This window comes from Scardinius erythrophthalmus (assembly GCF_964197995.2).
Source record: "Scardinius erythrophthalmus genome assembly, chromosome: 1".
Lineage (NCBI taxonomy): Eukaryota > Metazoa > Chordata > Actinopteri > Cypriniformes > Leuciscidae > Scardinius > Scardinius erythrophthalmus.
The window spans coordinates 78,492,452-78,518,716 of record NC_138221.1 but is presented as its reverse complement, the minus strand read 5'-3'; the positions used below and the strand labels follow the sequence as shown (position 1 = coordinate 78,518,716).

At 37.8% G+C, this 26,265-nt stretch overlaps 1 protein-coding gene across 1 annotated transcript in view; it reads left to right on the top strand.

The window, feature by feature from the left end:
- Nucleotides 1-7,206: 7,206 nt before the first annotated feature.
- The window catches only part of LOC308687249 (hydroperoxide isomerase ALOXE3-like), a gene marked incomplete at its 5' end in the record, with an annotated part of 33,069 nt that continues 14,010 nt past the window's right edge, over nt 7,207-26,265 (top strand). The window contains 8 exons of the mRNA XM_081359616.1: nt 7,207-7,350; nt 7,577-7,781; nt 19,187-19,268; nt 19,390-19,512; nt 21,796-21,899; nt 24,458-24,627; nt 24,740-24,883; nt 25,341-25,544. Coding sequence (XP_081215742.1) covers nt 7,207-7,350; nt 7,577-7,781; nt 19,187-19,268; nt 19,390-19,512; nt 21,796-21,899; nt 24,458-24,627; nt 24,740-24,883; nt 25,341-25,544 — 1,176 coding nt within the window. The remainder of the gene's footprint in view (nt 7,351-7,576; nt 7,782-19,186; nt 19,269-19,389; nt 19,513-21,795; nt 21,900-24,457; nt 24,628-24,739; nt 24,884-25,340; nt 25,545-26,265) is intronic.

Below are 26,265 nucleotides of genomic sequence, written 5' to 3'. Positions count from 1 at the left end.
TACGACGTGTTTTGTGTGAAAAAGCTTTATGCGGGAGCTCATTAATATGTAAGCTTTTCACACCTGAGAAAGACAAAGACCCTCCCCTAACGGCCCTATTAGGAGCTATCAGGCCCTGTCATTCTGAGCAACCTTGCACAAAGAATGAGGAGATTTAAAAAAGAATGGCTTTTTGATTGTTTAGATTTTTTGGATTTATTTACAACACAACATAATCCAAAGATACACCACAAATGACAAAAAAAAGCACTCATTGAAACCAATGATCCAAAGACAGAAACCTTTGTGCCATTCCTAAAAACATTGTACATACCTTTCATTTCCAAGGTGTTTGATTTTCACTTTACCATGTTCATGTACAGAGACTCATGTGAATGTTGAAGTCAGCAGGAGTGGCATCTGGGCCCTGAAAAAAAAAAAAAAAAAAAAAGTGAACATACTGATATCAAGAGAAACTATAGGCCTGCACGATTTTGGGAATAAATTTGAGATTTTTCTGGTTAAAATTGCTTTTTAAAATTCACAGAATACACACATACACACACACATAAATGTTTCCAACAATATATAATATAATGAACACCAGGTTTGTTGTGCCTTGTAGGCATTGGCTATGCGCAGTGCTGCATAAAATAATAATAACCATAGCAGCCTATAAATCTTCCAAAATATTTCAGTAACAACTAAGCTAGAGAAAAATATATTGATTATCATGTTACTTCAAATGTTTCCATTCGTTATGATGATATGAAATGAGATAATAGTAAAAATATAAACCGTTTGGTGCTTTTCAAACGCGATCGCAATCCAAAATATGATACATTAAAACGCGACTGCGCTCAAATATAAAACATTATGGTTACCGTATCTACATTTGAGCAGATATCCACATACACAGTAACAGTAAACACGGGTCTAAATATTATAATATTCACCATATATCTAGCAACAGTTCAACTGCAATGTGAAATTTATGCAACAATAACAAATTAATATGTAAGAATTTCTTACCTTACATCTTTCTTGTCTTCAAATCGCGTTCTTCTTCTTCTGAGGTAATTCCAATGTAAGCTCACGGCGCATCTTTCAAACTCGACGAAAAGTAGAGACTTGTGAAGTGTTTTGGTGTTTTGTTTCTGAGGTAACGAGCGTGTTCGCGTTCCATGTGGAGATTTGCATGTGAATGTCTTTTGCGCGAGTGGGCATGGCCAAATTAACTGTAATGAGCAAGCGTTTGAGAAGCTGGACATCTTGTTGGTTTTATACAAATTACTTAAACAGAGAATATTTGTTTTCAGTTTGAATCCGATCATTTAAAAGTACACACTTATTTGTTTATAAAGGTATATGGCTCATAAATGTGTGACAAGTATTCGCTGAGTTTTGTTTCAGTTTATAGACGTGCTCAAGAAAAAAAAGTTCACCGCGACGGAGAGGCAGAACGCACACCCTGTTTATTTTCTTTATTTTACAAAAGCACAGTGTTTTGATTTGATTGTAAGTGGACACCTACAAAAGTAAAAATATCACAGATTCTTTTTTTATATTTCTTTTTACTGTATGACCATAAATGACGGAGTTATTTAAGTTTATAGTGCTACAATGTGAAGAAAATCCGGCAAAACGCACCGGCGCGTTTGCCGACCTCAGAGGGTTAACAGAATAATGCGTCTTTCGGAGGAACATTGTAGCCGGACCTACTTCTCTCTGTGTATGTCTATGACGAGTTACGCAGGTACTGGGCTACTCCACAGCGGCGGCAATCCCAACCAGTGTGAAACAGTCCCAGTATAAACACTTATTATAGGTGTACCATAGTGATTCAGGATAAGACAAAAACACGGTTTGGAAAATGGTTTCACGATGAACTCGCTTCATTATGTACATTTTGTTAATTTTGAACATAAAAAAGTTACGGACTGCTTTAATGCTCATTGCTCAAAACTTTTCAAAATATGACGCAACCCCCCTCAGAGCTCGTTGGGGCCCCCTTGTGGGTCGAGACCTCCCTGTTGGGAACCGATGCTGTACAGGAATGCCATTACATGTTTTAATCATACAAGATGAAGACCAGTGATGATGTTTGAAGGTTGAAAGACTTTCGGGAGTCAAGATGAAGTGTTGCGCATTGATGACAAAACACTACAAAATAATTACAGACTCCCACAGAATTTGAAAGACTTTTGGGAGTCAAGATGAAGTGTTGAGCATTGACGACAAAACTATAAAAAATAATTACAGACTCCCACAGAATTTTCAATTGACCACATATGGATGTATCTTAAACCACATATGGATGTAGCTCAAAACTTATTTCGAAAAGTCACATTTTTTTTTGCATTCACACTTGCTAAATATGATCAGATTTCAATCGGAAATTCACAAAAATTTGGATTTGGATATAGCCTTAGAGAAAGAAATCCTGCACACTGTTTTACTGTTTTTAGTAAAAAAAAAAAAAAAAAAAAAAATTAAAAATAAAGATAATTCAAATAAGTTGTGTCACCAACTTGAATTAATGCATGGTGGCAAGTTAAAAATGTAAATTTATTGATTTTGTTAGAGCGTTTAAGTTGCAAACATTATTTCTGTTGACATAATAGCCGCGTTTCCACTGTCGGGCCAGTGCGAGTCAGGGCTTTAAACGGGATGGGCTAATAGCCTCGGACCTGTAGCACCGAGCCCAAAACCAACGTCACACAAACCATCATTTATCAAGTTTTATCAAAAAACTAATCAGAAAGAAATCACTGGAAACTAGCGAGATTGCAAAACAAACATTATAAAGTGACCGTTTGATGGCATTTTTGTTGTTTAGTTAAAGATTTAAAACCCAAGCATGGATGTTTTACCACGCTTACAATAAAAAGTGATACATTAATCGTAATGAATTAATTTGTGTCAAGATTGCACATCACACAGAAATAAAGTGGTTTATTGTTATTTCACAAAAGAAAGAGGACACACGTAGCCTATTTATTCAGTCACGTCTGTTTCTGTTTATTTGAAGTCACAGGACAGTAGCTATGGCTTAAATCTAAATCACATTTAGAAAGAATGATCATTTCTACAAATATGCCACCAAAAATACGACCCAAGGAGCTTTAGCACTCTCTCCCAATACAGTTTTATATTTTCAGTCAGACAAACAAAGGAAGCTCTCGGAAAATCGGAGTTGCTTTGTTTAACGACATATGCGGAGCTATTATGAATAACAGACTGTCCGGTATAAAGAGACGAGACGTACTGAGAGATAAAATGAAAACACGATTATGATAGTCTATATAATTTATCAGATTTTTTTAAACAGTCATATTTACCATGTTTACTATGGTAATGGTTAACTCCGCCTCTGTTCATAACCACTCCTCTAGCCCGAGCTGGCCCACTTTGGACTAAGGTATTCGGCGGCTCAAAAACCCTGGCTGTTGGCCCAGAGGAAGCCCTGACGAGGCCCGATCAAGCCCCGGAAGTGACAGTGGAAACGCGACTGGCCCTGGCACGGACTAGCAGCTCGCTTTTGGCCCGACAGTGGAAATGCGGCTCATGATGTTGATCACTTCATTAACTTAATATTGTGTGTCATTTAAACAAAAATTTCCGTGTTCAGTGAATTTTTACAAAACTTGTAGTAACTTAATAAACTTGTCTTGATACCTTTGGAATTTGGGCAGTAGATTGAAGTTTTTGTGGTTTCCATTGTCCTGAAGAGTAGATACATGAAGCTAAACGCTACATTGACTCTATAAGCAAGTTCCATTTAGCATGAGTCTTTCTGGTAGAGCTTACTGTCGCAACTGTTTTCACAAGAATATTTTTATGACTGAACAAGTGAGTCATGTTCCTCAAATTTACAGGTGCATTTGTTTCTGGTGCCAGGAATTCTGAGGAACAAGACGGACTTGTTCACGATTAGTTGAAATTACACCCCCAGTATTCACACTGGTGTGTAGGTAAAAAAAAGAATGAATATAGACTATTACAAAATGACTGCTTTCTGGGATCTTAATACTTGCATGTTATTTGTGAGGCTTTATCAATCAGTTTGAGGATTGCTGCTGGCCATGAGTAATTTGGTCAATGCCTGGAGAGATCTTTTAACAGTGAAAGACATCTTTATCATCCAGTCTGGCCCTGTATTTGGTTTTAAAGGCTGTCATGGTTGAAAACCCATTTTTTGGTCAGCCAGGGGATCGTGGATAAAATTAGCTAATGTAATATGATCGTTCTCCTTAAAGCTGCAGCCGGTAACTTTTGTCACTGTAGTGAGCGAATAATAAACATGCATTTATTAACAGAATAATGCGTCTTTCGGAAGAACATTGTAAGCAGACCTACGCAGGTACTGGGCTACTCCACAGCGGCGGCAATCCCAACCAGTGTGAAATAGTCCCAGTATAAACACTTATTATAGGTGTACCATAGTGATTCAGGATAAGACAAAAACACGGTTTGGAAAATGGTTTCACGATGAACTCGCTTCATTATGTACATTTTGTTAATTTTGAACATAAAAAAGTTACGGACTGCTTTAATGCTCATTGCTCAAAACTTTTCAAAATATGACGCAACCCCCCTCAGAGCTCGTTGGGGCCCCCTTGTGGGTCGAGACCTCCCTGTTGGGAACCGATGCTGTACAGGAATGCCATTACATGTTTTAATCATACAAGATGAAGACCAGTGATGATGTTTGAAGGTTGAAAGACTTTCGGGAGTCAAGATGAAGTGTTGCGCATTGATGACAAAACACTACAAAATAATTACAGACTCCCACAGAATTTTCAATTGACCACATATGGATGTAGCTCAAATCACATATGGATGTAGCTCAAAACCTATTTCGAAAAGTCACATTTATTTTTTGCCATTCACACTTGCTAAATATGATCAGATTTCAATCGGATATTCAAAAAAATTTGGATTTGGATTGAAAGATTAAACATAGCCTAAGAGAAAAAAATCCTGCACACTGTTTTACTGTTTTTGGTAAAAAAATAAAATAAAAAAATAAAATAAAAAAATAAAGGTCTTTTCAGGCATGTTCAACTAAATAAATTGGCCAAGTCATGACATGAAGTCAAGTCGGTGATGAGATGTCCTGTTGGGACATGGGTTTCATTTTCATCACCACCCCCTTGTTTCCTAGCATCCCATGTTCAGCAATCCTCCATATGTTTGGAAATAAAGGCCTTAACCCCCTGCTATAATCATCATCTAAACAATCTTCCATTTCAGTGGAGAGACAGGCAATGGAGTAGAAATATAACTGGCAGAATATTGACATCACCTTGTTCTGTTGAATGCTCAGTAGAGTTTTCTCAAGGCGAAGCACCTTAGAGATGTTCAAGCTGTCTTTACAGAGCGACTTCAGACCTGATATTGCATCCTCAGTAAGATAGAGGACGAAAACCCAGCGAAACTTCACTGTGTCAAGTATTCTCTTAAATATGCCCTCTACAAGAAAAGGAGAGAACAATTAGAAAATGGTTAAAGAAAACAATTAAAATATGAATGATTAAATGCATATGTGCATTAATGATCAAGATATGTGCTAATCTGTATAATCTGAATAATTAAAAATCTTTATTTTTCTCCAACCTGCTAATTCAAATAAGTTGTGTCACCAACTTGAATTAATGCATGGTGGCAAGTTAAAAATGTAAATTTATTGATTTTGTTAGAGCGTTTAAGTTGCAAACATTATTTCTGTTGACATAATAGCCGCGTTTCCACTGTCGGGCCAGTGCGAGTCAGGGCTTTAAACGGGATGGGCTAATAGCCTCGGACCTGTAGCACCGAGCCCAAAACCAACGTCACACAAACCATCATTTATCAAGTTTTATCAAAAAACTAATCAGAAAGAAATCACTGGAAACTAGCGAGATTGCAAAACAAACATTATAAAGTGACCGTTTGATGGCATTTTTGTTGTTTAGTTAAAGATTTAAAACCCAAGCATGGATGTTTTACCACGCTTACAATAAAAAGTGATACATTAATCGTAATGAATTAATTTGTGTCAAGATTGCACATCACACAGAAATAAAGTGGTTTATTGTTATTTCACAAAAGAAAGAGGACACACGTAGCCTATTTATTCAGTCACGTCTGTTTCTGTTTATTTGAAGTCACAGGACAGTAGCTATGGCTTAAATCTAAATCACATTTAGAAAGAATGATCATTTCTACAAATATGCCACCAAAAATACGACCCAAGGAGCTTTAGCACTCTCTCCCAATACAGTTTTATATTTTCAGTCAGACAAACAAAGGAAGCTCTCGGAAAATCGGAGTTGCTTTGTTTAACGACATATGCGGAGCTATTATGAATAACAGACTGTCCGGTATAAAGAGACGAGACGTACTGAGAGATAAAATGAAAACACGATTGTGATAGTGTATGTGTATGTGTATGTGTATGTGTGTATGTCCATGTAACTTCATGTATTCCTGTATATGTCTGTGTACACCAAGTATCTGGGTATTTCTGGAAATTGACTGTTCTGTGTACTTTGGCTCAGGATTTTTTCACATACATCCGGCAAACCTGAAATTACACTGCAGTTTACCATGGCCAGATATTTCCTGGTTCTGCCCTTTTCATGCAGTGCAGTGTAATCAGACTTTCGTCATGAAAATGTCACCAGTAACAGAGATAAGCACAAATGATCATGTCATAACACCTCCAGGGCCCAGGTAACACCGCAGAGGGGGAAATGCCAGTGTTATGAAACATTCCAAGCAACAATGAACTTAAGTTTGAAGATGTTTATCTATTTGTAATAAGAAGGTATTACTCATTAGATTGGACCATGACGAAAATGAATACATTACAAGGGAGTTATAAAATGCTCGGCCTCTTCTTGTTCAGGTCAGTTTGTAAGGAACAAGGTCCTTGTTTTGGCAAAAACCTGGTAATAAAACTTTGAAGATCTTTGCAACGGAGTGTTCAATTAAAATGTATTTTATTTTTGTTGTAATTTCCATGACATAAACTGCTTTCTCTTTACAATCAATCTAGTTACAACAGTTGTTGCAGTTCTTACAGCAGTAACATTGTGAGTTCTCTTACAGTACGAGGTGAGACTCTCTCTTTCACTCTCGCACTCTCTCTCTCCCTCTCTGGACGTGGGGATATTCTTTGGTGGTCTCATCATGTTTGGATTATCTCTTAAAAATCATTGTCCTTTACTTTGCAGAACAGCCATGGCGATCTACACAGTAAAGTTACACACAGGAGATAGGCTTTCGGCGGGCACCTACAGCCACATCTACATCAAACTGCGTGGCACTGAGGCCGAGAGTGAGAAAAAGATTCTGAATTACATTCGGTGGTTTTGGCGAGGACAGGTAAGTGCACCCAATTAAACCAACAGTATGGAGTTTTGGACTAAAAACTATATTTAATGGAAGATAATTGAAAGAGTGAGTATAAAAGTTTTATGGAGTACTGATAAAAACAATTATTTTTAATTTAAAAATATAAAAAAATGTTTCTTCTCTGAATTTTAAACCCAACTCCATATTATTATATATGTTTTTTTTTTAATACGCCATTGTACATATGTCTGTTTAGGAGCGAGAATTTAAGATACACTGTGAAGCGTCCCTGGGAGAGCTCATATCTGTCAAGCTCTACTCCAAGCCGTTTATGGGTCTTATATACGACCAGTGGTTCTGCGATAAGATCACGATCAACACGCCAGAAGGAGACGAGGTTTTGTTTCCGTGCTACTGCTGGCTTGACTGGAACGAGAAGCTCTATGTAAGACCTGCTAAAGGTAGGCACTCAAGTTTCAATCATGGCCAAAATTCACATTTACCAGTGTACTTGAAAGTTCAGTGGTGATGTCTTGTACATATACTGCATGTGCACACACACACACACACACACACACACACACACACACACACACACACACACACAGAGTCTGTTTTCTGGTTTTTATACTGTACAAACTGTATATTCTGTCCCCTTACACTAACCCTACGAATCACACAAAACTTTTTGCATTTTTACATAAAAAAAAACATTCTGTATGATCTATAATTCAATTCAATTCACTTCACATTTATTTGTGCAGCGCTTTTCGCAATACATAATTTCAAAGCAGCTTTACAGAAAGTGCATGAGTCCATATTACAATTTAGAGGGATGTGTTCTCAGAGGAAACTGTCTAAGTTATGGATTTCAGAAATGTACATAAACAAAATCACTGTTAGCGAAAAATGTATTAATTTAAACAATGTAATAATTTAATGCAGAAACAATGTGCTCATTAAAGTAATGAATACTTGTCTGTTAACAACTGATTATGATATTTAGAAAAATTTAGCATTGGTGCTTGTTTGTGGTTTAAGTCCCCACCGGGATAGAAAAACATGCACACACACACACACGCACACACACGCACACACACACACACACACACACACACACACACACACACTTATGTATATTGCAGAATAATCCCTTAAAGCAAACCTTTGTGTCTTCATATGACTGAGAGATAATGTCAGTATCGTGTCAGTAATGTCATGTAAAGTGTCCGATGCTCAAGTCAAGTCAAGTCATCTTCATTTATATAGCGCTTTTAACAATGTAGATTGTTCCAAAGCAGCTTTACAGAGATAATAGGAAATTAAAGTAAAGTGTTTTGATTTTATAGCAGCTCTAGAATAAAGTTATTGTCCAGCTAAAGTTAAAATATATGTGCGCAGGCGTGTAGTCCTTCCCCACAAATCAAACCACAACATACTACTCGTCTCCGTTCCCGCGGCGGTAAATTGCGAGTGTGTATTTGCAGCCTCTTACCGCTAAGAGGCGCTACAGTCACAGACTTTGCAAAGTGTCAGTTTATTCTCTCTATTGCGTAATCTGCCGCCGCGCCGCGGCTCATTGAGAGCGATTGAAAGCTTGTAGCAGATCAATTCAAATGAATCATTTAACGAATTCATAAGCACAATACTGAAATTACTGAAATTAAATTGAATAAATTGAATAATGAAAAATATCAGGCTACATCAACAAGGCTTTGCAAGAGATGTTAACTTGACTACATTCTAACTATAGCTCAGTGGTCAACGCTTCAACATGAGCCTCTCGGAGCTTCAAACGATCTGAGATCGAATCTCAGTGTAGCCGACAGTGTTTATGTTTTACCGTTCTTGATGCTTAAATATGTATCTGTTTATTAAAGTCAAGCATCTTGTTTAATTATCAATTGTACATTACAACATAAATTTTCTAGATTCCATTTGAGCCGCTGCAAAGACGACACATCTGATGAAGGAAGACTGTCATCCAGTCGCACCAGAAAATGAAGATGATGAAGCTCATCTTTAATCTGCTAAATTATTGTTTTGTGTGAATCATTCATGAAATTGAAAATTGAGATGACTGACAGTGATACCCGGCAATAGCAACGGCAGACATTTTTCATAACAGATCGAACAAATCAGAAAAACACTTTCAATAGCCTACAGTAGCTTTTGCTTTCACACAAAAAAAAAAAAAAAATAAAAATTGTAAAAGAACATTAAAATTAAGTATGAAACCCCATCGCACATTTCAAGGTATAAATAAAGTGTCAGGACAGTTTATTAATTTAAAACAGGGTTGCATCGATAGAGTTTATTCCCTTTGTGATGCAAAATAAGAAACACAGAATCTTATTCTTGCAACATTTTAAATTTCTATTGTCAAAGAAATTGCAGCTAAATTAAAAAATTAAAACGGTACAAAACGAAAATAGTTCAAAGCAACATAAATTAAGAACAGGCGTTTTTCTTTGCCTCTCTCTCGCACTGGATTGTTTTTTAGTAAGTTTATTTTGTCTCCCTCACTGCGCGCGCCGGGTCTTTCTCGAAATTAAACATTTCAGGGTAAAAACACACCATACAGCTGATAATACTGTATATGTCGCTTAGGGCTGGGCGATTTAAATCGCGATATTGTTATGCGCATCTCGTCAGTAAAGGCGGTTCCTTGATTAGTAGTAAATCGCCATCACCTGCTTTTCAGCTGGCGATACGTCCGCGATATTAATGCGATATGGCTCAGCTTGTCAGTTAACTACGGCTCTGTGTAGTGAATGCCGCTCCATCTGAAAGCAGGTGATGGCGATTTACTACTAATCAAGGAACCGGCTTTACTGACGAGATGCGCATAACAATATCGCGATTTAAATCGCCCAGCCCTAATGTCGCTGCGTGTCATACACACAAATCACGAAAGAAGAAACTGTAACAAATACATTTGTTGCTTCAAAGACTTGCTGAATTCACCTTACAATAAAACGAGGTTGATCGTGAATTAAAGAGCTCTGTATCTGCTGCTCACTCCCATTCTTTCATGGCATGAACGCGTTTCGTCAACAGTTCATGTTTGGATAATACTAGATTTTTAACAATCACACACACTGCTCACACACTCTAAAACTCTACAAAACCAGTTGAAACAACTGGATTGAACACTTCAATTGAAATTGTGAGTGGACAACCTTTAAATACAATAAATAAAACTACAATATTTATAATTTAATAAGATATAGGGGCTACATATGGACTTTTGGAGATTTTGAGATTTATCCTTAAAAGAATTTAGCTTTTGCCTGCTCATCAGGCTGGCTATCCGACACTCTCCATATGAAAGACGGAACATTAACACCTCTGTCCTGCACCCCCACGATAAAGCAACTATTGCCTTCTCCAAACCCCCCACAGGCTAGCTGAGTTTGCAAAACAAAACAAAGAGTTTGCCATTCACACTTAAATCGCTATTCTAGACATTAGCAATAGCAGGGATTTAAGTGAAAAAAATTCTTCTGACTGAAATTTTTTTTTAGGCCAAGTCTTATTCCTTTAACTTTTTAAATAGTTGAGACCAATAGCGTTTTAAGGGGAGACGTTTTAAACCGCTTTTATATTGCCAGTAGGCGTATTTTAAAAGCTATATTTTAATCTATGAAAACCAGGCATGGAACATACTAATATAATTAATAATTTGCATATATATATATATATATATATATATGCAAATTATAACACGTTTACACAAAATTTGTTAACACACAAGTAAGTTACTTTTCCCCTTTACTTAACATAAATTGTAAGAATATGACTAATAGTAAAGACTAGTACTAATAAATACAGTGCTATGCATAAGTTTAGACACCCATGCTAAAGTTGACTAAAAAGAGGAATAAAAAAATCATCTTTTGGAAATTGAACTTAAAGGTATAGCGGAGGATCTTTCCGAATTTTAGATAAGTCCCGCCCTCTCCACTTTTTGAAAAGTTTGATTGATTCACCAGGATGATTGACAATTAGGAGGACCAATAGTATAGGGTATCCACCCGGAAGTAAAAAGATCCTCCGCTATACCTTTAATGCCTTAATTTAAAAAATTAGGAAAAATCCAACCTTTAAGGACACCAATTTTCTTTGTGAATGAATAATGTATCATAAATAAATAAATGTTCTTCCTTAAAATACAGGGTGCATAAGTTTGGACACCCCTATGTTAAATTCCCATAGAGGCAGGCAGATTTTTATTTTTAAGTATTTTTTTAATTTATTTTTTTGGATACTATGCATCCTGATAAAGTTCCCTTGGCCTTTGGAATTAAAATAGCCCCACATCATCACATAGCCTTCACCATACCTAGAGATACTTTCCATAAGATCATCTCTCAATGCAAATCAAACTAGCTATTAGGCTAACTGAAATACAACCATGCCAATCTCTAGGTATGGTGAAGGCTATGTGATGATGTGGGGCTATTTTAATTCCAGAGGCCAAGGGAACTTTATCAGGATGCATAGTATCCTGGATCCATGAAGTAACTGGCCTTTAAAAATAAAAATCTGCCTGCCTCTATGGGAATTTAACATAGGGGTGTCCAAACTTATGCACCCTGTATTTTAAGGAAGACCATTTATTTATTTACGATACATTATTTATTCACAAAGAAAATTGGTGTCCTTTAAGGTTGGATTTTTCCTAATTTTTCAAATTAAGGTATTAAGTTCAGTTTCCAAAAGATGATTTTTTTATTCCTCTTTTTAGTCAACTTTAGCATGGGTGTCTAAACTTATGCATAGCACTGTAAACATTAGGCCTAGGCTAAAGCTATTAAATAGCAGTCCCAAACTAGTTTTTGTTAATACAATGTTGGTATGAGCCACCACAGTCATTTAAAAATATAAAAAATAACACAAAGAAAAATAGTGGCATTTGGGGGTTATATGGAAACGACAGTTACCATGGTGAATACACAATATTAACAATAACTGTTAATGAAACATGGAAACTGGTGAATAGAATGAGAATCATACCTGCATTACTTTTATTTCGTGTAATTTACAACGTAACGGCGTTGCATGCTCGTAGTTTCTTTTGCACTTGATCAGTGAAGCAATACAGCGCGCGCCGCCGCATTTGCGCGTGCAATTGAGTGTGCGCTACGAGAACAGGATAACGACTGACAGGACAAGAAAGTCCGTTTTTCTGAGGTGAAAAACTTTATTTCAGCGTACACTTATGTCACTGCCTGCCTGGTAGTTCCTATTGTGCTGGGTTTTCTGAAGTAGTCATGATTCGCCTCTCATAACATAACATGCTCTAAACACGCACGCAGTGTGGAAAAGGAGGAGCGGAGGCGCGGGGAGCAAGGATCACAGCGCAAATTTGAACTATATCGATGTGATATGGTCTAATTCCATATCGCATTTAAAAAATATATCGATATATTTTTTATATCGATATCGCCCAGCCCTACCTGCATTATAAGTGTGTCACTGAAATATAGTTCTACCTCAGCGCTCAGCTGTAGCCTGACATGCACTTTCCGTGAGCGGTAATTGAAAACCCGGAGTGGACTATCAGCGGAGTGATTACAGAGTGCTTAGAGTGGAGAGAGGAACGTGCTTTTGCTCCACTCCAGGCTTTGATCACATCCCCCTCAGCAGGGTGAATACACCTCGTCTTTCCTTAATATAAGACCTATTCAAACTAAAATTAAGATATTTATTACACTATTTGAGAAATGAAAGCCTATTTACGGCCTTAAAATTATGAAAAGTGAATTTAAGACTTTAAGGACAGACTGGAACCCACAATGACGGAAATCCGTGATGGACTTGCTGCAATTAACGGAAATCCGTCGTAGCGACGGAGAACTTTAATCCCTGCAATAGGCTATTCAAGTGTTGATAATGAAGGAATTTAATAATAATTAAATAATTTAGGCTACATGTAGTAATATTTCTGTCATCATATAAATCTACTGAACCACAGTGCTTTGTGCTGCTGTTAAACTAAATAACATTTCACGAGTTCACATCTGCATATAATTAGTACAATAAGTTTATGCGTATTTGGCGTGCTGTCCGGGGGAGTTAGGCCCGAACCCAGAGTACTCCCCCCAGTTGGTAAGTGTAGATGGAACTGGAAGTGAGGAGATGGGGTGGAGGAGGGATGCTGGCAAACTTTCAATGAACAGAGATAGGTCTGCTGTGAATTTATACTCTGTCATTGAGTTGATTACTGATTAATCTCCAGCTGTGCATAATTTGGTTAATTATCTGAACCTGCTCCTCCCGAACTTTGTTAATAAAACATAATTTCACGAGTTCACATCTACATATAATTAGTACAATAAGTTTATGCACATTTGGCGTGCTGTCCGTGGGGAGGGCTCCGAGCTCGGAGTTAGGCCCGAACCCAGAGTACTCCCCCCATAAAAGCCAGGTGAGCGCAGGACAGCAATCGTAAAATGATATGGAATTAATCCCCCCAAAAAGTGCATGGCATGAGAAGTATTTACTAAAAACGAGCTTGACTGTTCGACCGGGAGGGCTCTCGCGTCATCCGACGGGAACTTGGATGCTCACGGCATCGGACGGATAAGCCCATTCAGCAGTTGAACTGACAACTCGATGACGCAAGATTTTTACGAACGTGATTTGAGAAAGAGTTTAGCCATTCAACTGGGAGGGCCCTCGCAGCATCCGACGGGAACTTGGATGCTCACGGCATCGGATGGGTAGGCCTCGCCAGCGGAAGGGAGGGCGCCCGCTGGACTCTGTCGGGGGGCTCGACCGGCACTTCGAAGGGGGCTGGGACACGGGAACAGAACCCTCGCGGCCCGACGAATGGGGAGCCCACACAGCGACATGAGCGCGGCCGTCCCACGACGACTAAGACGGGAAGACTCTCACTGCGATTCGAACGGGAGGGCTCGATCAGCGCTTCGGAAGGGGGACACGAGGAGCCGTTACGTATGTGAACGGGGGAGCCAGCCATTGTTTGTAAATAAATAAATAGGCCTCAGTGCTACAGAATAAAGTGCTCCATTTCTAGAATTGATAAATAGATAAATAGGCCTCCAATTCAACAGCCATATGTTAAAAAGAAACATCTGACAATGTTCATCCTAAAAATAATATAGCAACACAGGGGAACATTTCCATAACAATCACCATTACATCAGCAACATCATCAACATCAATCAATACTATACATGTTATAACAACCCTATCACTATTTAATTGTTAAGTCTATCTACTCCTCTGGGTTGAGTTTAGAAAAGACAGAGAGAGTTATTTTAGCTGTTAAGAGAAAAATAAATCCAAATGAACGCACCGCCGCGTTTGTCAAACAATAATTCAACATGCCGGAATAAAACCTGGCTTTAGAACAATGCATAGCGCCACTCGTCGTGGTGTGCCAAAACACTTAATTATAAACTTCAACATTTCATTCAAAACAATCTCATAACGCTTTGTGACATTTTGAAAAGCCGTGCATGCATTACTGCCACTGGAACCATGAACGCAACAGAATACTGGTTCTGATTTTATTGTTTGTCGTTTAAACGTGCCTGTTGCATATCTTTATTTTATATGTTTTATATGGTCTATTGGTGAAGTAGCACTGATTACTGTGGAATAAAAAACTGAATAAATAGGCTATGTCTGTCCTCTTTCTTTTGTGAAATAACAAACATGTAACATGCTTGGGTTTTAAATATTTAAAAATAAAAAATAACAGAACTGTTTTTGAAATTACGATTGGAATTATTATAGGCTACAGATGTAAAGTCATTCTGTTGTATAATTTTTGTTCCTTAGTGTAAAATGGAAATGCATGGTAATTTTATTTTATAAATATAAGCAGAAAACTATGGTGTAACAGAGTTTTAGAACTACACAAATCTCTCTGCATCAATAATAGGCTATAAAATGCATTAATAGGCTAATATAAAAATTACAGTAATCCATGTTGGTTCGGAATTTGAACCCGTGTCATCTAAATGATCGAAACGTAAGTTCTACCTCTCAGCCATGACTTTACTCGTTATGAAATTCCCAAACGTTTGTTACTCCAGTGTGTGTTCACTCACACGAGCGAGAAGCGCTCTTCATTCTTCTCACCTTTGTCACCTTGTCACTCTTGTGGTGTTCCCGGTCAAAAATGGCCGGACTACAAAAAATAGCTTATAAATCTCTCATTATACTATATTTTCTGGATTCAGTCTTTTTGTCAACTTGTTCTCTTTCAGTTAGGACTGGTTTTATATTTCTATTTGCATCTGATTAATCGTAGGCCTCATTTATTTGATAGTAGGCATCCAATTTTTTGAGTAAAAAAAAACATTATTTTTGAATAATTTTGGAAAAATAAAATAAAATCTGAAGAAAATTGGCATGGTTGATCACACTAGTCTACTTAATTTCTTCACCAGGAATTTTGTTTTGAAAAACTTTTATTTTGTACAATATGGCACAAAGAGCTAAATAAACTTATCACTTCCTCTAAAACAACAACATGTTTATTAGATCCTATACCAACTAAATTACTGAAAGAAGTGTTACCTGTAGTGGAAGAGCCTCTCCTCAATATTATTAACTCGTCTTTATCTTTAGGTTATGTTCCAAGAACATTTAAATTGGCAGTTATAAAACCACTCATTAAGAAACCACAATTAGATCATAATAACCTAGCAAATTATAGACCAATTTCAAATCTTCCATTTATGTCTAAAATATTAGAAAAAGTTGTGTCCGCTCAACTGGGCTCTTTCTTACAAGAAAATGACATCTATGAAAAGTTTCAGTCTGGATTCAGGCCTCATCATAGCACTGAAACTGCGCTTGTTAAAATCACAAATGATTTACTTTTAGCTTCTGACCAAGGCTGTATCTCAATACTAGTTTTACTTGATCTTAGTGCTGTGTTCGATACTATAGATCATACAATACTCTTAGATCGACTACAAAATTATACGGGTGTTCAAGGACAAGCATTAAGCTGGTTTAGATCATACCTATCTGACCGCTACCATTTTGTCTATTTAAATGGAGAAAAATCTATCATAACTCCAGTAAACTATGGAGTGCCGCAGGGATCTGTGTTAGGCCCTCTATTATTCTCAATATATATGATGCCACTTGGAAATATTATAAGGAAACATGGAATTAGTTTCAATTGTTATGCTGATGACACTCAAATACATATTTCATCACAGCCGAATGAAAACACTAAAATATCTAAACTGACAGAATGTGTTAAAGATATAAAAGATTGGATGACGCGTAATTTTCTTTTATTAAATCCAGACAAGACAGAGGTACTAATCATCGGCTCAAAAAAACGCCCACAAAACCTCTTACAATACAACTTTAACATCGTAGGATGTCCTGTTACTTTATCCTCTACAGTAAAAGACCTGGGTGTTATATTAGACTGCAACCTGTCTTTTGAAAATCATATTTCATATGTTACAAGAACAGCTTTTTTCCACCTTAGAAACATTGCTAAGCTACGTAATATGCTATCAGTTTCTGACGCAGAAAAGTTAGTTCATGCGTTCATGACCTCGAGACTAGATTACTGTAATGCGCTATTAGCCGGTTGTCCTGCATCCTCAATAAACAAGCTACAGTTAGTCCAAAATGCAGCCGCTAGAGTTCTTACTAGATCAAGAAAATATGATCATATAACACCGATTTTATCATCCCTACATTGGTTACCTATAAAGTCCCGTATTAATTACAAGGTATTGCTACTGACTTATAAAGCCCTAAACGGCTTAGCTCCAGTTTATTTAACGGATCTTCTATCGCCCTATAATCCATTGCACTCTTTAAGATCACTAAATTCAAGGCTTTTGGTCATACCTAGGATATCCAGATCCACCAAAGGAGGGAGAGCATTTTCACATTTAGCTCCAAAACTCTGGAATAGTCTTCCTGATACTGTTCTTTGCTCAGACTCGCTCTCCCAGTTTAAAACTAGATTAAAGACGCATCTCTTCAGCCAGGCATTCATATAATACTTTTAATTCTACAGTTAAATCCGACCTCTAGTTCATAAACGCCAGAGGAGAACTGGCCCCCGACTGAGCCTGGGTTCTCCCAAGGTTTTTTTTTCTCCATTAGGTCACCTGATGGAGTTTTTCGGTTCCTTGCCACTGTTGCCTTTGGCTTGCTCAGTTGGGGATATTTTGGGGATATTTAATTTTAATTTTATCAATCAATAAATTCCATTAGAAACAAAACTTGTTGTATTATTTTAATTTAATACTGTGAAGCTGCTTTGATACAATCTGTATTGTGAAAAGCGCTATACAAATACACTTGACTTGACTTGACATTGTCACTCTCATGGTGTTCCCGGACAAAAATGACCGGACTACAAAAAATAGCTTATAAATCACTCGTTATGCAATATTATCACCCAATATTGGATTAAATCTTTTTGTCAACTTGTTCTGTTTCAGTTAGGACTGGTTTTATATTTCTATTTGCATCTGATTAATAGTAGGCCTCATTTCTTTGAGAGTAGGCATCTAATTTTTTGAGTAAAAAAAATATTATTTTTGAATAATTTTGGAAATATTAAATAAAATCTGAAGAAAATTGGCACTGTTGATCACACTAGTGTACATTAATTTTTCACCAGGAATTTTGTTTTGAAAAACTTTTATTATTACTATTTTTTATAGTCCGGCCATTTTTGTCCGGGAACACCACAGGGGAAATTGGGTTGTGAACACCACACAAGGGTTAATAATAATGGCTAGTGCAGTGGCTGGGATATAGTACATAAACCTACCAGTGCCCGTTGCCATGGTTTTTGAAATGATTTTACTTATCGCAAGAGGAAAAAATGAAGTTTTAGTCGCATAACATCAGTTAATGGAAACACCGTCATTTCTCAAAAATGTAATGGAAACTCGCCTATTGTTGTGATGTTCACTGGGTGATGGCATATTTAAAAAAAAACTTTTTTTATGTATTTCAGAAGACTGTGCTGTATTAGCTATAGGCTAATGCTACTATTCACCTTTTTCAAATAAAGCACATTTGTAATCAAATTAAAGTGTCTATGAAAAATGTTGTTAAAGGAGAACTTGGTAACTTTTTTAACTTAATAAAACTGTCTAGAAATCATTTGGATGGTTAAACAACCTTTTCTGGTGATGTTGGTGACTTTCCCCGCTCCCCCCAGCGTTCCCAGGCGGAAAACCAACCTTGCAACTTGGGGACTACCGTCCCGGCAAGATAGAAATTGGAAGTCTCGTGAGAAGCGAGAACGAGAACGAGAACGAGCGCGAAACACGAATTGCTTTACGGCAATTCGACATAAACACACATGCATGTATGATGTATTACCAGATTACCCACCTCGGTAGTCAGACATAGCTCCACACGATACAGTTGGCTTGCTCCGATCAAAACAAACGCACATGAGCAGCGGTAGAGAAGGGGAGGAGGCCGCTGCAAGTGAGTTTTTTACGACCGTGTTGTGAAATATACGCCCCCCCACAGCTGGGGGAGCTCGTGGGGAAAACATGCGACAACAAACGGAAAAATCAGCGAAGAAGTGACTAGAGTTCGCTAGAGTTGCCGAGTTCTCCTTTAACATCAGGTGTCTTCAGTAATGCTCAATTATCACTCGATTAATAACGTAATTATCTCATTAACTTTAACACTGGAGTTTTTGCTGTGTATGAAAAATGTTTTACATGGATGACAAATCATCGTCCTATGGTCAAGAAACAATATATATAACCTAACTGTTAACTAACCTAACCTAAATTTTTTCTTTCAAAAATGTTTTCGGTTGCAAACATAAACAAATTTAGATTGTGAATTAATGTTGGCATTTGCATTTCAGCTTCACTTGTGTTCCAGGAGACCAACCAAATAGCCCAAAGACAAAGGATGAGGCATCTAGAGGAGCAACAAAAGCTATTTAGGTTTGTGGGCAGCACACTAATACAAGTCGGGTGTGACAGCGAAGTGTCTGTATTATATTAAAATAAATTCAGAGAAATTAAATTCCTTCCGTTGAAATACAGCTGAATATTCTACCCCCAGGTGGCGCGAGTATGCTGAGGGCACACCTCAAGTTATCAATTGTGAAACTCCCCTCTGTCTGCCACCTGAAGTCCGGTTCTCTTTCACAAAGAAAACCGAGTTTTACTTCACCGCAGGAACGCAGTAAGTGACCAAGTCATTTTAACCCTCTTGTAGTGTTCATCTCTTTGTTACACACTGTTCAGTGTTCACGGGTCTGCTGGCCCCAATATTGGGTTTTTAGAACAACACAACCATAAGAATTTAGGGAAACAACTGAACAGGTGTCGACTCTATTTTAATTTCAATTACAAGCAATATGGACAGTAGGCCTATTCATGGTCAATCTTTGCCATATAGGCTTCCTCTTCCAGATCACAATTATTGGTAGCGGCAGCAGGTGTAGTTTCACTCTGCATAAAAATTAGGGAGAAGACATATTCTCGTGCTTAAAGGGATACTTCACCTCTGGAAAGATGAATGTGTATTTAAAATAGGTAATTTATGTAGAATAAATGTGAAATTATTTTTGAATTTGGAGCTTTCTAGACTGAGAAGGCTCATGTGGAAGAAAGACAACAACTCCCAGAATGCACTTGCTTCGCTGCCCTAGGAGGCCACTCCCAAGCCACGCCTATCGGTAAGAGAGGGTAGTTGAAAACAACAAGGCTAGGCTGCTAGTGAGTCTCTATGACAAGTTTGCCTGGGATTTCGAGATCGCCCAAAATGTCCGGGATTCGGCTTTTGCGTTCTACAGTCGCCATTCATCATGTTTACTGTGGCGAGCAGGACGAGGCTGAGGGGCGTGAGAGAACGGCGCGAGGCCGGTGGCGTCATTACTGATGAGCGACACCTGTGAGCCGGTCTCGTATCTCTCACGGAGGAGCAGGAATATTCTCAGCAATGTTAAAACGCACATCAACCGATCACTTGTTTAGTGTTCATGTAAACACTACATTCAGATTCACCAATCAGAATGAATTCAGTAAGATTGAAACAAAAGATTGCATGTAAACAATGAATGGCGACTGCAGAAAGCAAAAGCCAAAAGGAGGATGGTAACCCCTACTACTCAGCTTTCTCCACAGAACCAGAGCCTGCTAGATTAGCTTCCAAAGAAAGATGGCTGATACTGTGTACATTCTGTGAGTGAGATCCCACCCTCTATGGGCGGGTTGAGAACATGCGGGACAGCTCCTACTACTGGCTGTAGTCTTTAGCCTCTGGCCAGAAAATCCTCCGATGACGCAAAATGACGATTTTTGCGTCATTGGAGGATTTTTTCCAGACAAAAAATACATAAATCTCTCATCTCAGGGGGATATGAGGGAGGGAGGCACGGTAATTCGAAAATACTACAGGTTTTCTACTAATACAAAGCTTAATGCTAAATTCTGAAGTATCCCTTTAAAGGATAATTCCGGCGCAAAATGAACCTAGGGGTTAATAACACATGGGTACCGAGTCGACCGTTCTCTGGGATGTGTTTTCATGCTAATCGAATGTACCCAGTTTTAGCTCGAACCACAGATTAGCTTATAACGCTGGTATATAGGGCATAGAGTAAGTAAAAAGAAATCGCTAGTTAATACCACTAACAAGGCTCAAAATAGCCCCACCCTAACACGGTAGCATAATGAGGGTCCCTACATGCAAACCGAAGCACTGAGAACTTTGTACAGACAGTTTAATAAGAAGATACTTTATAAAGACAGTACACTTCGCGAATACAGACAGGAGCCATCTTTGGAAAACAGTCTCAACCAGTCACGAATTCAACCCAAGCGCTCTTTGGTGACGTGGATGATTACGTTACTGTTGATCATCTGTCCATCATCGTATAAAGCCCACCCTGACAATTTGATTGGTCCGATCAGCTCTGGTTTGAGCATAGTTGCTCCACAACGGATCAAGTCCAGACCGAACTTCCCGACCTCAAATATTGTGGGCGGGGCTAAGTTCGGCTGGCATCCAGGCTACAGTGTAATGGTAACTCTAGAGACGCATTTAGAGAGTTCGTTAGTAAGCCCACGACAGCAAGCTTAACCATTTCACCATTATTGTTAGGACAATGAACTGTATCAATGTTTTCTGTTTGTAGGTTAGCCTAAATATGGTGTGTTTTTAAGTTATAAATTGCACTGGTGAAAATGCTTAATATTTAAGCTAGATTTAACTTTAAGTATACTTTAGTTAAAATTTAACTGTGGTGATTTGAAAACATGATCCATGTATATTCGGTGTATTTTGCATGGAAGTGGATGGCATTCGCAAAATAGCTTTGTCTCGAAGACAGTAATGAGATAATATCTAATAGTAACTACAAAGATGCTCACAACTAAAGCTAGGATGGACCATAGATAGTATATCAAGGCTAGTTACACTACTAATGTTTGCACTGTGTACCTGTGTATTCTGTGTGTGCAGGTTAGCTGCTCTGAAGCTAACTGGATTAGCTGACTGCAGAAGATCGTGGGAAAGCATCAGCCAACTGGAAGCAATCATCTGTGGAAACGGAAACAAAACCATTGGTACTCATCTTAAATGAACGAACTGTTCAAAATGACTGTACTGCAAATAACATGTAGCAACCCTTACAGAACAAAATTATATGGGAATATACAGCAAAATATAATGCGATATATTACATAATAAATTCCCGTATATGGGAAACTAGTGCTTATATATTTTTTAATATACTGCAATATATGCATTGACCATGTATGGCTATATATTAATGAATATAAAATATTTATAAATGAAGACAAAAATAGAATTACATGTAATATTCACAAAGTTTTATCCTTTATTGTATACATATATTGCACATACATGTTCCCATATAAATGTGAATGTATTGTATGTTCACATGTATGTATATATATATATATATATTAGAGGTGGGCATAGATTAATTTTGAAATTAATCTAGATTAATCTAGATTAAAATGGCTCATTTGAATTCTGCTGAAGGCATTCAGAATATGTGTGCTACCCAAATAATGACTATAAAAGTAAGTCTTTGAGAACGGGTTTCTCAAGCCAGGTGGCGCATTAGACCAGGGGCTCATCTCCTGTTTCCACAATGCATCACAAACTGCTTGAGAAAGCTGTTCTACTCATAGACAGTAAAAAGTTACTACTGTACTGTTACCGTCCGTAGGCAACATTAGGTAGGCCTATGTTATTATCAACTACTATAGGCTATCAATTAGGGATGGGCGATATGGCCTAAAATCCATATTGTGATATACATTGCAGCCTCTTGCGATAACGATATTATAATAAAACCATTTCAGAACAGGTTACACAGACCCTGGCTGCTAAACAACTATTTTTTTTTTTTTTTTTTTTTTTTAAAGGGTTCATGTAGTTTTGAGAACATATATTGTGCAAAACTGTAAGTATACAACATAATTTTGCAGATAAATAAAATTTAAGTACACTAGCTGCAGAGACTTAAGTAGGTCTAATGTTTATTATGGCTTGGAGCTTATGAAACCCCAAATTTAAAATTAGAATATTCTAACTGATGTCTTTTAGAATATAACGCGCGTTAACGCCGATAACGGCCCACCACTAATATATATACTCACACGCACACACACATTCATGGAATGAGTTACAACAGATTTTTAGTTCCCAGCATGCTTTGCTTCTTATAGTTAGGGAAAGTTAGGCTTTTTTTTTGCCAATCTTACCAATAGCTTTTTTTTACCATGTGTTTTTTTTACCATGTGTTATAGGTGTCTAGTAACACCTCCCAATTTATCCACGGCCAAATCCTCTGGGAAATGCCTGGAGAGGCGATCAAAGTTGGGGTGCCCAGACGGCCTGGGTAAAAATAATAATAAAAAAATTTAAACCAATATTACCTTTTGAGATGTCTACCTAGGGGTTTTTAGGGGTGCTGAATCTATCCCAGCCATTAGTTTTGAGTAAAAATGACTCCAAGTCCATACAGAAATCCATAAAAAGTGGAGACTGACAAAGCAGAGGGGTGCTTACAAACATATTCTATCAAACTAATATATCCTGACAAACATATTTCTGTTTGTGGGAACTGTCATGGTAACTCTTGCCAGAACATCAACCAGCCAGATGATAACAGAAGTGAGGACGATGCAGGGGATTTGGATGAGGTTTGTTAAATTTTAAACTGATTTAGGAAGTTTTGTTTTGTAATTGTTCAATAAAACCACTTTTTATGGATTTCTGTATGGACTTGGAGTCATTTTGACTCAAAACTAATGGCTGGGATAGATTCAGCACCCCTAAAAACCCCTAGGTAGACATCTCAAAAGGTAATTATTAATTTTCTTTTTTTTTTAAATATTATTTTTACCCAGGCCGTCTGGGCACAGATTTGCAAAAGAAATGCCTAGCTCTCCCTAAATGTTCAAATTAAGTGTTATTTAATGTGTTCTACTCAATATTAATATAGGGCTGAGATCTGTTAGTGTTTATTGTTCTATTATTTTTTTAATTAGAAAGGTTTTCTGGTATATCTGAGTTTTTGGAGTTACCATTGTGCTGAAGAGTAGAGCCTGTGGTTCGGTTGATGATTGGCCATAGATCATTTAAACTATAATTATTATATTTAACAAAGTAATGGCTGTGCACTCCTCAGCACAGTGATAGTCTCTTGGATAAATACTTTAGTACATGCAGGTGTGCTTGTGCTTTTGTTAATTAGCTTGAAAATATGAAACACTTATAATGTAAATAATTAAAAAAATTATAAGAAATATGTTACATTCTATATTTCTCTCTCTATATACATATGTGTGTTTAAGTTGTATGAGTAATTATTAATATTTCTGTAATATATTACACATGCAGTACCATATCTAATCACATATACATCTATAATATTATGAAGTGTATTACTGAATATAAAGTTACATACATTATGATATATTAGTACATATGTTGTCCGATATTTTTCAATATATGAAAAGCGGCAATTCCTTATGTATTATTTCAATACATTTTAATATATTAACACACTATATATATTGATCATTCATATATTGGAAATATATTTTCGTTCCGTAAGGGATATGTTCTGACACAGCATGCTTTGCAGAATACTGTCAGGAGCACTGGAAAGAGGACGAGTTCTTTGGCTACCAGTATCTGAATGGCCTCAATCCCATGATGATCCAGCGCTGCTCAACTCTGCCTGAGAATTTCCCCGTCACAGATGACATGGTCAAAGACTCCCTAAGAGGGAGCAGCTTGGAGGAGGAGATGGAGGTACGCTACTTGCTCCTGGCAGTGATTTGGAATGACTGGGTCTGGTTTGCTTTGGTTTTGTCTGATTTCCTGGGTTTCTTCATTATTTGGTGTGATCTACCCCCTTACCCAGAAAGGGAACATCTTCTTGTCTGACTATAAGATGTTGGACGGGCTGGTGGGGAATGTTGTCAATAACAGGAAGCAGTATCTCACGGCTCCCCTGGTCCTGCTGTACTGCAACCCTCATGGCATGATGCTGCCCATCGCCATTCAGGTGCGTATCTTGCATCCGGAGTGCAGAAATCCACAGGTTATGAATATAACCTCGGCTCTTTGAGGGAGAACACAAGACATCTCGCTGTATGGGATATCGCTCCTTGAGCATGTAGAGGGATTAGAATTGGCTTCAGATGGGTAATGCTCAAGAAGCGATATCCCAGGGTGACATCTAAGTGCTTTGACCGAAACAGAACTACATGGTCAGTCTTTATTAAATTAAATACAGATGAATAAATCTTGAAAGATGAGGTAAATAAGCAAATTATTACAAAGAAAAAAAAAAAGAAAAGGTGATATATAATGTACAACTGATGAGTAGGCGAACATGTCTGAATGATTAAACATTAAATAAACCTTTTTTTAAGATGTCAGTGTCTTTAAAAATAATTACCCATATTCCCTCAGAATCCGTTTGTACCATTTTCACGGATGTTCAAATTTAATCTGCACAGTTAGGACAACAGCCCAGCAAAGACAATCCCATCTTCCTCCCAACGGATTCAGAGGCCGACTGGAAACTGGCCAAGATCTTCGTCCGAAACGCAGAGTTTGGCGTTCACGAGGTGGACTTTCACCTGCTGAGGACTCACCTGCTGGCGGAGGTGTTCACCGTGGCCACATTGCGCAATCTTCCCTCTTCACATCCTCTCCACAAGGTATTGAATCTGTCGCGCATGAGTTGGTTTGACGTGTGAACGGCGAGGGCTCATAGAACCACAGCGGCGTGTTCCAGACATGCCATATTCACAGAGAAAGACAGAGAGAGAGAGAATGATAGAGAGTTAAAGCTACACTGTGTGAGATTTTCTCCCATCTAGCGGTGAAATTGTATATGACTACCAGCTGAATATTACTTTCTCCCCCCCCCCCCCCCCCATTCCGAGGGCGTTTTAACTACTACGGTGGCCGTATTATTTCAAATCTGCCGGCAGTCGCGAGTAATCTCCCCCTCGCATTCGTCACGGTGCCACTGTGTGTAAAAACGCGAAAGGCGAAGCTCGAATTTCCAGGTATGTCCCTCTTTGTCTAATGTATTTTCAAGATGGATGTGCAACATGGCTTCCGCCATTCGAGCGACTCACTCGTATGTATTCTAAATTGCAGATTATACACTTACGAGAATAATTAATTAGTTGGTTGAAGTTATTACACATTAATAAGAATGTATAATTTTGAAAGAACAAAGTGTTTTTTGCTAAAAATCAACTTAAAATATTATACAGTGTAGCTTTAAATAATGTAGGTTACTTTCTATACTATTTGACGGCAGGGGAGTTTTCCAGCTGTAGTCTGTGGTCACAGCTGTTTATTTGACCTCAGAGATGTGGCTTTGTGAAAAAGCCTGCCCTTCATTATTTGCCTTTTGGAGAGCGAGAC